General features: G+C 48.3%; 2 protein-coding genes across 4 annotated transcripts in view; one reads left to right on the forward strand and one right to left on the reverse strand.

Moving 5' to 3' along the window:
- The window catches only part of Nfatc4 (nuclear factor of activated T cells 4), a 32,726-nt gene extending 23,552 nt beyond the window's left edge, over nucleotides 1-9,174 (reverse strand). The window contains exons 1-2 of the mRNA XM_060391154.1: nucleotides 8,980-9,174; nucleotides 8,738-8,815 (exon numbers count right to left, since the gene is read on the reverse strand). The gene's annotated coding sequence lies outside the window, so the exon portion shown is untranslated. The remainder of the gene's footprint in view (nucleotides 1-8,737; nucleotides 8,816-8,979) is intronic.
- Nucleotides 9,175-9,201: 27 nt separating this feature from the next.
- Nucleotides 9,202-12,984, forward strand: Ripk3 (receptor interacting serine/threonine kinase 3). Of its 3 annotated transcripts, none has more exons than XM_060391155.1 (10): nucleotides 9,202-9,397; nucleotides 9,608-9,748; nucleotides 9,855-10,164; nucleotides 10,520-10,665; nucleotides 10,788-10,834; nucleotides 11,027-11,194; nucleotides 11,300-11,367; nucleotides 11,614-11,934; nucleotides 12,048-12,108; nucleotides 12,619-12,984. In XM_060391155.1, the coding sequence occupies exons 1-10, from the start codon at nucleotides 9,378-9,380 to the stop codon at nucleotides 12,753-12,755; spliced, it is 1,419 nt and encodes a 472-aa protein (XP_060247138.1). In that variant the 5' UTR covers nucleotides 9,202-9,377; the 3' UTR covers nucleotides 12,756-12,984. The 3 variants fall into 3 exon arrangements, with proteins under 3 accessions (XP_060247138.1, XP_021505985.2, XP_060247139.1); XM_021650310.2 differs by having other exon boundaries at nucleotides 9,204-9,397; nucleotides 11,593-11,934; XM_060391156.1 differs by having other exon boundaries at nucleotides 9,206-9,476; nucleotides 11,593-11,934.
- Nucleotides 12,985-13,406: the final 422 nt, after the last annotated feature.

The raw sequence follows: 13,406 nt of genomic DNA on the forward strand, positions 1-13,406 counted from the left end.
CAGAAAGTGTTTTAGGATCTAAGAAGGTGGGTTTTTTGTTTGTTTGTTTGGTTGGTTGGTTGATTGGTTGGTTTTTCAAGACAGGGTTTCTCTGTGTATCAAGCCCTGGCTGTCCTAGACTTGCTTTGTTGATCAAGCTGGTCCTTTTTTCAAAACAAGGCTGCTCTGGGTATCAAGCCTGGCTGTTCTAGACTTGCTTTGTTGACCAGGCTGGCCTCGGGCTCACAGAGATATGCCTGCCTCTGCCTCCCAAGTGCCGGGATTACAGGCAGGTGCCACCATGCCCAGTTTAAGAAGGTGTTTTAAGGTTGGTAAATAGAAGCTATGAAGGTTGGAGGACATGAAAGTGTAAATGATGATAAGAAAATGATTTTAAGATATATAAAAAAAATAAAAAAATGCTTCAGATTCCCTTCCCTCGATGTACTATTCTTGTATTAAGACTTCAAAGTTCAGAGATTTAACATTAATCAATGGAGTTCTTATAAATTATTAGTCTAACTCTGGTAAAGGCTTCCACTATATGATCCATTATTATCATGGTCACAAGCTTAAGATTTTAAATTTCCTCTGGTTGTCTTTTAAGTATAGACTTAAAAGCGCTTCTCGGTGTGCTAAAGCCATATATATTCAGTCTTTTAGAGAGGGGAGGGAGCGTTTCCAGTTTATAGTCATACTGAATCAAGATCACGTGAGGTTTTGTCCCTTCTTCTCCACAGAAGGCTTCCGTCTTCCCTGAGCTCACCTCAGTGTTCACGCCGTTAACCCGGAGCCTCTATGACAAAAATGTGAGCCTACTGCCTTCTGTACAGAGTGGGTTTCGGCACAGACTGCAAACAATGGTGATGCTAACATGTCTAAAACGTTTCTCCTTTTGTAAACTTAAAAAGATTCTTGTAAGCCCAGTGTGGTGGCGCATACCTTTAATCCCAGCACTAGGGAGGTGGAGGCAGTTAGATCTGGTTTATAGCGAGACTCTGTCTCAAAAACAAACAAAACAAAACAAAACAAAACGACTCCAGTAAGCTTCAGGGAATCAACTTGAATCCACCACTCACGGGTCAAATGAACTCCAGATTAAGTACCCCTGTCAATCAACAGCCTAAGGTTCCCCAACTATTGCCATTCCACCGGGTGGGGTCCTTTCCCTTTCCCTGGTTTTGGGACTCCCCTCCCCCAGTTATCAAGACAATGGGCTTAAAAGTTTTCAAATGTACACCTAAGGAAAAAATTTTTCTCCCTAAATGCCTTACCTTTATCCTCCTCTGCCCCCATATCTATCTATCTCTCTATCTCTCTATCTCTCTATCTATTCCAACATCCTGTCAAGTATATATGTGTGTGTGTGTGTGTGTCTATGTGTCTGTATCTGTGTAAATATGGCATATAACATATATATGCCAAATATATATATGAAACATTGTATGTATATGTGTGTGTGTGTGTGTGTGTGTGTGTGTGTGTTCCAACATCCTGTCAGGTTCTGGTGTTTCTTCAAAACCTTCATGCAGGACAACTTCAAATCGGCTAGCCCCAGGTGGTTCTACAGAGCCTGGACAGCAAGTGAACCGCCCGTTTGCCCAAAATTCCACCTTTCAGGAACTCCAATAACAACCCCCCAAAATCATCAGGAAGGAGCCATAGATGATTACACTGCCCCTTGTTCATTTATTATCAACAAAAGGCTGAGAGGTTGGGTTCAGACCCAGGGCCCCTAACCCTAACCCTGTTAACATACAGGCAATTCCACTGGACTGTTCTCAGGGACCTAACAATTGCTCATGTCATCACCAGCCAATGCCAGGTGTGTGCTGCATATGAAAAAGGCCCACCAGCCAACCCCCCTGTGTTTCTTCTCTCTCTCTCTGTTGTACACCTCCCCTCCCTGGCTGCATGGTGACTTCCCTAGTCTCATTCTCTGAGACCAGTAAGCTGACCTAAGAACTGTCCCCAATAAACCTGCTTTTATAGTTTTAATTCGACGTAAACTTGCTTATTTCGTTGGCAGAGAAAATCGATTGGCTAACAACCATCTATCTTCAAGAGTCCATTGCCTTTTCTGGTCCATGTGGACACAGCACACACATGGTGCAGAAGTATGTATAGGCCAAACACTCATGCAAATAAAAAGATAAATAAAAAAATTTAAATAGGCTAATACTATCCAGCCTCAAGAGCTCATGTAACAACAGATCAGAATCCATAATATATCCTAGGTGCCAGTGGACATTAGGCCCCAGCTCTGAGGTGGTTAGATTTGGCTGTGTTTACTTTCTTTTTTTCTCGTTCCTTGCAAACAACAACCCTGGTCACAGAGACATTCTTGGGAAAACAATGAAGAGGAAGCCGAGGAGAAGGTGGTTCTTGGATTGTGTTCCTCTGAGAACAGGGCCTAAGACCTACATTGGGGCCTTTGTAGGGGGTGGGTGTCCCATTTCAGGAGGAAGAGAGGAGAAACTGCATATCAGGGGGGAAAAGAGGATACCAAAGCGTATGTGTTGCTTTCTACTCATCAGGACTCAGTCCCTCCAGAGACAATCTGAAGTACTGTAGGAGAACCTTAGGATTTAACAGGGGGCTGAGGGCCACACTCAAAGCATCCCATCCCGTCCCCTTTCCCCACACTTCCGATCAGCTGCTGGAGAGATACAGAGCCAGGCCTCTTACATGAGGCCTTGTCAGGATCAACAAAGGTCAACCACAACCACAGCTCAAACCACAGAACCCGAGGGCTTCTCATATAAAGTGCCCTGAGTGACGCCCCAGCACAGAGCCCACCTTCAGGTAAGTAATACAGCATGCTTTAACCAAGGTGAGCAATACAGCAAGCTTTAACCTCCTGTATCAGACAAGGAACTGTCAAGTGACTTTGAGCATTGACCACACCTTCCTCTCCGTTAAGATGGCAAGCCAGAGAACACTAACTTCCTTAGTAATTCCCTCAGGTCAGGTCTCTGGGAGAAAAGAGAGAATACGTGAAGAGTGAGTCATTAAAGGGCTCTGAGAGGAAAGGGTGGAGCTGGACATTTATCAGAAGGAAAAGCTAGCCATTTGGAGCAGCAGTTAAGTCAGCTTTCTCTGTTCTACCAGGAAATTTGAATCTATGCACGTCCCACTGGAAATTCAGTAGTGTTTATTGTAGTGATGATTACTATTTACTGAGCATGTGTTATGTGTCTTGTTTCATTCCATCTTCACAATAACCTAGCCCAGGAGGTTTTATAATTAATCAAAACACAGAAAGATTGATAAAACAGCTGGTAATTAACAGAGCAGAATTTTATTACTCCAGAGTTTGTACCCTTAACCACTAGACAATACTCCATTTCCTGTGTGTGTGTGTGTGTGTTTGTGCATGTGCACACGCTCAAGCATAATCACCAGCCTGATCTACATAGTAAGTGAGTCCAGACTAGCCAGGGCTTTATGATAAGACCCTGTCCAGAAATAAATGCACTCTTCAAAGCTTCTTTTTCCTATTTTTATCTCTTATGAGTCCTCACAAATATCCTCAGCTCATTTGCTTTAAGAAATAATCTATGCCTTTAATGCCAGCACTTGGGGAGGCAGAGGCAGGTGGATCTCTGAGTTTGAGACCAGCTTGATACAGAGCTAGTTCCAGGACAGCCAGTGCTACACAGAGAAACCCTGTCTTGAAAAAACAAACAAACAAAAAGAGCCAGGTGTGGTGTGCACACCTTTAATCCCAGGACTCCCAGGGGAAGCAGAAGCAGGCAGATCTCTGTGAGTGAAAGGCCAGCCTGGTCTACGAAGTGAGTCCAGGACAGCCAGGAATACACAGAGAAACCCTGTCTCGAAAAACAACAACAACAAAGAAAGACAGGAGTTGGGGAGGATAGCAAAAGGGAGGGAGAGAAAGGAGAAATGGAAAAACCAAAAAAAGGAAAGGGAAAAGAAAAGAAAATAAAAGAAAAGAAAAGAAAAGAGAAGAGAAGAGAAGAGAAGAAAAGAAAAGAAAAGAAAAGAAAAGAAAAGAAAAGAAAAGAAAAGAAAAGAAAAGAAATATTGCCGCACACCCAGCTGGGAGTCCATGAGGAGCGGGGTTCTGCCACACTGGCATGAGACTGGCTCAGAAAGCACAGAACTCAGATCTTTGGCTTTATCTGGACACAGTAAGCAAGCAGTAGGAAGGGCTCTAAACTACTCGATATATTGCAAGTATGCATGTAGGCAAGCTGTTATGGCTGCTCCTTTGTTTGTTTTTACAGTCAATGCTCTAAATGACTGAGCTATCCCTCCAAAATCCCTTTGTCTCTCTACACTAGTTAAGAAATGGAGTAAGTTTGCTTTCCCAGTACCCTTGCCTTAAGGGTTCCGAAAAGGGACTTAGGTTCTGTGAGCAGAAATCGCCGCATACTCCACACTGCTTTCTGTGAGGAAACAGGTGAGGTTTTTAATTTACTGAGACAGGAAGCATAGGTGTCTCAGGATCCAGTGGCTGTGTGAAGGCATCTCAGCTTCAATACAGAAAAACAAGAGGGGCCTGCCAGGCATGGAATCCTGAAGAGAAGCATGCCTTCAGCCCCGGAGGGGCTTCCAACAGAAAACAGCCCAAGAGAAGGGAGCAGCAGAGGCCAGAGCGGGTGAGGCCTCCCTCCAGGCAGAAACTTACCCAGTAGCTAGCTCTTTTCTGCCCAACCCCGGGATTTGCTTTTGTGACTTCTCCAAGTGCAGCCCAGTTCCCCAAAGTGACAGATTTTTGTAGTCGTTCGGCTTTTTGTTTGTTTACTTGCTTGCTTAATTTTTTGTCTTCCCCTAGTTATATCTCTCCCCTTCTGGTGTTTCCCAGCAGTTAGCACAGTGACAAGGGACCTGCAGTGCCACCATAAGAAGAAAAAAGAAAGAAAGAAAAAAAAAGCTAGAGGGTTTCGGATTTCTTCATCTGCAGTATTTCCAACCTCACATCTGTGGTGATTGGCTGTGACAATGCTTTTTATGAACTATCAACTATGAAAAAGGCCAGCACTGGTTACTGTTGATGACAATGACGTGAGGATGCCTGCACAGAAAGGAAAACAAAAAGTAAGTCTGCCCTGTGGACTTCCTTATTGGCTCACAATATCCTCTTGGACTGGAATCTCTCTCTCACACACACACACACTCACTCCAGCAAGTTTATCTCTGTGTACCATAGGCACACTCTGGGCCCAGTAATTTCAGTTAGGTACAAAAGTTCAACAGCAAAGGTTCTGGGTTAGAGTAGCAGGGAGGAAGGGAAGCTGCTTCATGCCTGGACGGTGTCCTAGGGAAAAACAGGAGGCTGCAACCCAGTGTCACTGCGCATGCTCCATGGAGTCATCTCAGAAAAATGAGAAGATGAAGCTTTGAGTAAGGACATACAGGGCTGAGGGACGACTTGGTAGTTAAGAGCGCTTGCTGCTCTTCCAAAGGATCCAAGTTTAGTTCCCAACAAGCAAGTTGTGTGGCTCACAACAGCCTGTAAGTCCAATTCCAAGAGGTCTGTCACCCTTCTAAATAAATCTTGGGGAAAAAAAAAACCCATAAGATACAAGAAAATAAAAATAGTCCACCTATAAAGTCCCTATCCAGGAACAATTAATTCCCTTGAACCTGCTTCTACTTGAGCCTTCAGTTCTGTTTGTTTGAGACAGAATCTCACCACATCTGCCAGGCTAGCCTCACACTCACGGTCCTCCCGCCTCCACCTTTCCAGCATTGGGCCAATAGATCTGTCACTCAGATATCTTTCTAAACAGGTTTATGCACATTTCTGCTCTTCTTTATTGCTTCTTTTCGTTTCTGCTGTTTGAGGCAGGCCCTCTCTCACTGTGTAGTGCAGGCTGTCCTCGAATCTGGGAATTATCAGAGGACCTTGAACCCCTCACCTCCCTGCCTGGACCTGCACAGGGCTGTGATCAAAGTCATGTGTTACCATTCCCAGTTTTATACCGTTCTCTTATTCCCCTCATAAACTTTAATGTCTACACACAGCTAAGTGCTTATTAATACAAACAGTTAACCATTCATTGATACATCTTCATAGAATCCCCCTCCCTTTTTGAGGCACGATCTCATGTAGCCCAGGTTGGCCTTAAACTCACTATGTAACTGAGAAGAACCTCAGACTCTGGAGCTTCCTGCCACTACCACCAGAATGCTGGGGGAATTCTGGGAGATCAGGTGTGTACCATTGCTCCTGGTTTGCGTGCTGGGACTCCAGCTCAGGAGTTCTAGCATGAGAGGTGAGCACTGCACCAACTGAGCGACACTCCCCGTCCCTGGATCCCTTTTCTGATACATGAAAATGTATCTCTATCAGATGAAATATGTGTAGCATAAAAGGTATCATTTTAAGCATTTGAAATAAGCAGTTCAGTGGTTAAGTACAGCCACACTGTTGCTGTTACTACCATCCATTACTAAAACATAGTAAAAAAAAAAACAAAAAACAACAAAACAAACAAACAAAAGAACAAGAAAATGTCTTTAAATTCCCAGATAGATTTAGAGGGGAAAAAAGAAACACCAGCCAAAAATTTGTGTTAACTACTAAAATTGCAGAGCTGGGTCAAACAGAGCCACAGCCAAACAAACAGGTCCCCTGAAAAAGAGCCTTCTTTTAATGTGGCAAAGACAGGCAAGCTTAGTGTAAGGAGCAAGGAGGCTTAACAGACATAAACTTGGAATCACATCAAGAGAGGAGAAAAGATGTAAACGCTGGAATCTTATATCCTGCAAATGTATTTTTTCAAGGAGTGAAAAGACATTTCCAAAGTAATGAAGACACTTCACTCCAACACACTTCGATATTCCTAAGGCAGGCAAACTAAGATTTCAGAAATTCTGACGTGCAGCAAAGGGAGGAAGTTTTCCAGCACATTCAACCCAAACCACTGAGCATCTTACCAAACCCATGTCGATGAGAGAGGTGGCTCTCTCATTTCAACAGTATGTGCTATGAGCACTTCCACTTCTGAAAGAACCAGAGGCCAGGGTTCACTCATAGTGTTCAAAAGGAGAAAACCACCCACATGTCCAGAATACAAGTGTGATATATGGCATGCTAGAATTTATTTTGGGCCTTTACAGATATTATTTAACCTCAATAAAATCCAGAAACATCCCATAACATAATGAACCTCGAAGATAGTTTTGTTGATGGTGATGGTTTTTTGTTGTTTTTTTTGTTTTGTTTTGTTTTGTTTTTTTCCAAGACAGGGTTTTTCCGTGTAGCCTTGGCTGTCCTGAAACTCACTCTGTAGACCAGGCTGGCCTCGAACTCACAGAGATCTGCCTAACTCTGCCTCCTGAGTGTTAGGATGGATCGATGCCTCTTTTATAAGGCTACCTGAAGTGTTCAGATTTACAGAGAGGATAAAAGTGGTAGTTTATGGGACCTGGGAGGAAGAAATGAAGAGTGACTATGAAATCGCTCCAGAGCTTGGGGTTGGCTTGTCCTATTGAGGACTGAATGCTAGGGCTGACTGTCCAGCAATTTCCACCTCCAGGCACAATCATGCCGTGGACCGGTAAAATTTACCAGTACACTTTAAATTCTTTTTAAATTTAATTTTATGTGAATAAGTGTTTTGTCTGCATGTATGTCTGTGACCACGTGCATGTCTAGTGCCCACAGAGGATGGAAGAGGGTGTCAGATCCCCTGGAATTAGCATTATATACAGTTGTGTGTCATCATGTAGGTGCCAGGAATCAAGCCTGGGTCCTCTGGAAGAGCAGCCACTGTTTTTAACTGACAAGCCATCTCTCCAACCCCTACCTTAAATTCTCTTTCACTTATTTACTTTGGGGCAAGGTTTTGCTATGTGGCCTTAGCTGGCTTGGAATGCCTTATGTAGACCAGGCTGGTCCTAGATGTCTGCCTGCCTCAGCCTCCTGAGTGTTGAGATTGAAGGCACTCCTGTTACCCAGCACTGTGACACTGCGGGGTCCTGAAAAGCCTTCTCCAAGAGTATATTCTTATCAGGGACATGAATCCGAGTATTTGCACGCAGGAGGCACCGCACACGGGGAAGGGTGGGAAGCCCTCAGTCATATTTGCTGCAGTGGACACTGCAGAGGCAATTCCTTTACAGCAGGGACAGCATGTCTAGCCTGCAATGGCCTGGGATAGATCTTGGCCTTCCAGCTTCACGGAGCAGGTCATGGAGCAGGTCATGGAGCAGACAAGTCGCTTCCAACGTCAAGAACTTGTCTTAGCAAGAGCTTATTAAGTCCTGAGCAGGAATTCAGAGGGAGGCCCTTCATTCCTACTCATCTCACACCTTCCCCAGCCACCCATACAGGCAGACTTAGACAGCCCAGAGGCATTTGCAAACAGAAGCTAGCTTGAGCTAGGGGAGGTGGGGAGACCACTTGGTGGGTAAGGCTCTCCTCACACAAGCATGATGACCTGAACTCAAATCCCCACAACTCAAGTGAAACTGGGGATGGTAGCCCACGCCTGCCTCCCCAGCGTTCCTACAATAAGGTGAGAGGCAGAGACAGGAGAATGCTGGGACACTCACAGGCTAGTTGGCCTTGTGCACACAGCAGACCACAACAAAGAGACCCCGTCTCAAACAAGTCGGAAGGTAAGGTCCACCTTACCTGAGCTTGTCCTGTGACCTCCACAAGCACGCACATCATGACACGCAGCCCACCCCGACGTACACGGACTTGCACACACATAAAGAAATTTTAAGATAAATAAATGAGCCGAGCGTGGTGGCACACACCTTTAATCCCAGCACTTACTCTGGAGGCGGAGGCGGATGGTCCTCTGTGAGTGTGAGGTCACCCCGGTCTACACAGCGAGTTCCAGATCAACCAAACCTACATGGAGAGACCTTGTCTCAAAAGTTGTTGTTGTTGTTGTTTTCCTTAAGAAATAAAGATGGGCTAGCTCGGTGGGGCAGAACCCGATGCTAAGCTATTTCCACACTTATTTGGCCTGCCTCTGCCAAGGTCAATAAGATTAAAGAAGCCAGCTTGTGTACCTGGCGGCGGGGAGTTAACTGCGTGTTCCTCGACGGTGAGGGCTCCTTTTGTGGCACACCCAATGACTAGTTATTCCCTTAAGCAGAAGCAATTCGAGGCAGGTGCACAGGAAATGACAGCCCCCAAGTTGGTTTTTTTTTTTTTCTGCCTCACCCCAGGGGGCGGGCCCCCGAGCAGCACCGCCTTTAAAAAAGGAAGTGCTTCAGTCATTCGAAGTCCGGGGAACGACCTGGGAAGCGGAATTCGGGGCGCAGACCTCCCGCCTTGTGACCAATCAGTTGCTCCCCTCGCGGACCCTGTCTTCAATCAGCCCACACGCCACCGCCACCCCCAGCCGAGGCGTCGTGTTTACAGCCCCAGCTGTGCCCGCACAACCCCAGGAAGCCGGTAGCTCCAGATGTCTTCTCTCAAGCTATGGTGAGTTGGGAGTGAGCCCTCTCTCCGGCACATCCACACAGGATGCCCTGGGGCGCACTCGGAGGCCGCCTTTGCTGAGGTAGGGCACGGCGCTGGGGCGAGGCGGGCCGCAGGGGGAGGCTGGACACGCTGCCCGCGCGCAGTGCGGAGATCAGGAACCGGAGGATGCTCTGACCCGGAGGTGGGGCCTCCACACTCACCCTCCCTCAGGCCAAGTGGCGCCTCGGCCCCTCTCGTGTGCTGCGAAGAACTGGAGAACCCGGAGTTTGTGGGCAAAGGCGGGTTCGGTGCAGTGTTCCGGGCAAAACACAGAACATGGGGCCACGATGTAGCCGTCAAGGTCGTGAACTCGTGAGTGGCCCCGGCTGCAGGCGCGGTGTGATCAAGGAGCTTGAGTGGGGTCAGGGTGGGATCCCCCAGGGCCCAACCCAACCGTAGCTCCCTTTCTGGCCTGTAGGAAGGCGATATCCAGAGAGGTGAAGGCCATGGCGAATCTGCGTAACCAGCACGTGCTGCTCCTGCTGGGGGTCACGGAGAGCCTCAGGTGGGACTGTGCGTCCGGGCCGGCTCTTGTAACAGGGTTCATGGAGTACGGCTCCCTCGCGGGGCTGCTGCGGCCCGCGTGCCCTCGGCCCTGGCCTCTCCTCTGTCGCCTACTGCAGGAAGTGGTGCTGGGGATGTGTTACCTGCACAGCCTGAACCCTGTGCTCCTGCACCGGGACCTCAAGCCCTCTAATGTCCTCCTGGACCCGGATCTCCACGCCAAGGTCAGGCTTGTGGCCATGTTGAATACCCTCGGCCCGTCCCTCTGAAAACAAGATTACTCAGACGGCAACACCCAACTAAGAGTTTTAGCTCTAGCTATACCGGGTGACGGACGCCCTCCTTACACACCTGGACCGGTTTCACAGGCCTTTTCCACAAAGCCCCTCAATGGACCCAGGCCTGAACATCACCAACTTAGATCTCCTGCCTCAGGTTTCATTGACCCCACCTCTGTCCTCTGGTTCCCCAGACCAGCTTCCAAAAGCTGAGGCTGCATCTTCTGGAGGAGAGAGGGGGGAATTCTGGAGGCTCTCTGGCCCCCTTCATCTAATACCCTCTTCATCCTTTCCTTTACAGCTAGCAGATTTTGGCCTGTCCACATTTCAGGGAGGGTCACAGACAGGGTCAGGGTCCAGAAATTCGGGAGGCACCCTAGCTTACTTGGCCCCCGAGCTGTTGGTTGATGTCAACAGGAAGGCTTCTCCAGCCAGTGATGTCTACAGGTAAGCTGTCCACCCCCAGTGCACCCCAAATTTCTACACCTGTTTGGGCCCTTCTAAAGGATGTGATGTGGGAACTCGGTCTTGCCAGTGGCCAGCTAAGCCTCCACTTTGTCTCTGTGCAGCTTTGGGATCCTCATGTGGGCAGTGCTGGCTGGTCGAGAAGCCGAGAGTAAGGCTTAGATGGACTCTGAGACTCTTAGCCCAGGTGCCGGAAAGCACCAAAAGCCCCAAGCCCGCCCTTACTGCCCTCTTCCCACCTCACCTCCTCCTGGGATGAGACTCCCTGTTTCTGTCCACAACAGAATCGGTGTCTCCTCGTTTAATGAATTCCTTTTGTGATGGTCACTCTCCCCAACTCCAGTGGTAGACAATTCATCGCTAGTTCTCGGAGCCGTGTGTGAAAGGCAGAATCGACCTCCGATGACAGAGCTGCCTCAGGACAGCTGTGAGACTCCTGGCCTGTCAGGACTGAAGGAGTTAATGGTGCATTGCTGGAGTTCTGAGCCCAAAAACAGGCCATCCTTCCAGGGCAAGTTGGCCATTTCTCTGGCGACTAGGATAAGCTTGGGTCTTGAGCAGAGCCTTTCCTAAGGAAAAAAGTTCTGCTCATATACAACTCACTGTTGCCTTTCAGATTGCCGACCAAAAACCAATGACGCTTTCATCCAGGTACAGGACAAGATAGATGCTGCTGTCTCCAAAGTGAGTTTCCAAAACTGCCTTCCTACCCAGGAGCTATTGAGGGATGGCTGTGTGGCCCCCTTGACCGTCTAATTTATGTCCCCTGGCAACCATTCTTTAATGTTTGACCATCATTCCCACCCACCCAAACCTTCCATGAGTCTCCAGTTATTAGATTAGAGACCAAGAAGATATTCACTGTGGCTATCCCAGCTCCTGACACACATGGTCCTCCTGTGTGTGCAGGTAAAGCATTATCTGTCTCAGCACAGAAGCAGCTACAGAAAGTCGTCTGCCCTAGAGCCAAGCCAAAGAGGTACAGAAATGGACTGCCCAGGGAAAACCACAGTTACTGAAATGCTGGACCACATGCGTCTGGAGGAGCCCTCCAGACCAGCTCCTGAAAAATCCATAAACTTTACTGAGAAGAGAACACAGGAAGAACCCACTGGGCACACCACAACAGCAACGCCATCTTCTGACATGGGGGCTCGGACTCCCCAAACTCCACATACTTTACCCTTCCAAGGCCCAACACCTAGACCATTCTTTAATGAGACTCCAGATCCCGGCCCCCAAGGGAATCAGGTGAGACACTGGAAAAACTAGGGTATGCCCCCTTCCCAAGGGAAAGTCAGGCCTGATGGGTATGCAGCAAAGGGACTACCCTCCCGAAAGCCTGTGAACTCTGATGTTTTCAGGGAAATAGAAGACATGGCCCTCATTGGTCCCCTGGGATCCCAACGCCAAATCCAACAGCAGGTACCCATTCTTCATCCCTATTGGTCTCCCCTGCTCAACTTCCCCATCACCTTCTTCCTACACACACACACACAAACATATAGACTCAAGTTACTTTGGAGGTGGGAAGAAATGACTAGAGATCATCTAAGCCCCATATGTCTTATTTAACATGCGAGAAACCTGACACGCACTAGGAAAGGAGCCTACTGAGGTCACACAACAAAACCTAGATTGGCCTGGGACCTGCTGACTTTCCCCAGCACCAGGTCCATGAGCTCCCTCGGTTCCTTTGTTGCTAAGGCAGTCCAGAGAGTCTCCCATCGAAGACACCCAAATACCAAGCACTGCTCTTGAGCTTCTACAGAACTAATTCTGAGGAGGCACAAATCGTACTGTGACACAGTTACTCTCAGGCAAAGACCCCGCACTTGCGCTCCCCAGGGTGAACACAAGGTGCCGCTGCCTCTCTCCCCAGAGCCACACCTTTCTAACCACTGAATCCTCCCACCACCACCTCCTCTCTTAAAGGGCCGCCGCAGCCATCTTTTAGCTTCAACTACTGTTATGGAGTGCAGATCGGGGACCACAACGTCTTGTCAGTACAACCAAAAACTGCTTTTTCCAAGAAGGGCCCAACACAGATGGGCAGAGGGACGGGCCGGTGACCCGTCCACGAGCAGATTTCAGAGAGTGTCTGCAAGAGCCTGGACCCTGGGAGTCACCACATTAGTCATTATGGTGGGAATAAAAGCACTTTCTAAGCAACCTGGAATGGCTGAGACAATCGTAGCCACTCCCTGTGGCTCGCAACACTCATGGAGAGCAGTTGGGCCTACACCCAGACTGACTTTGACCTATCTTCCAAAAGTCAATAAATACAATATGTTACTGTGAGTCGGAGGTGTCAATCCAGGGCAGCAGGGATGGGTGGCCGGGAGCTGGCTGCCAGGGTAGAAGGAGATGGTGCAACAGGAAAAAGGCCTCTAGGGATCAGATATAGGCCAACTCCTGGCACGGAAGGTCAGGGTCCAGCTGGTGGCGGGAAGGCATCAGAGGGCTCTGGTGCTCCAGTCTCAGGGTGGGGCGTTTCCTCCAGGGCTCAGGACTGACACCACCCTAAGCCTAAACTGGCGAGACAAGCTGTAGTCTCTCCACTCTCCTTTTCTCCTTGAATTTGAGCGCTGGGGTTTGGGCCCCTGGCGGAGGAGGGACCTCAGGAGCTGCCCCAGGCTCCCTAGACCGCTCCTTCTCCTAGCCTGCTGCACAGCTGTGTGCGGCTTGCTTTCCAGGCAAGGCAGCGTTTTTGATTTTCTGTA

This window comes from Meriones unguiculatus, chromosome 9 (assembly GCF_030254825.1).
Source record: "Meriones unguiculatus strain TT.TT164.6M chromosome 9, Bangor_MerUng_6.1, whole genome shotgun sequence".
NCBI classification, from domain to species: domain Eukaryota; kingdom Metazoa; phylum Chordata; class Mammalia; order Rodentia; family Muridae; genus Meriones; species Meriones unguiculatus.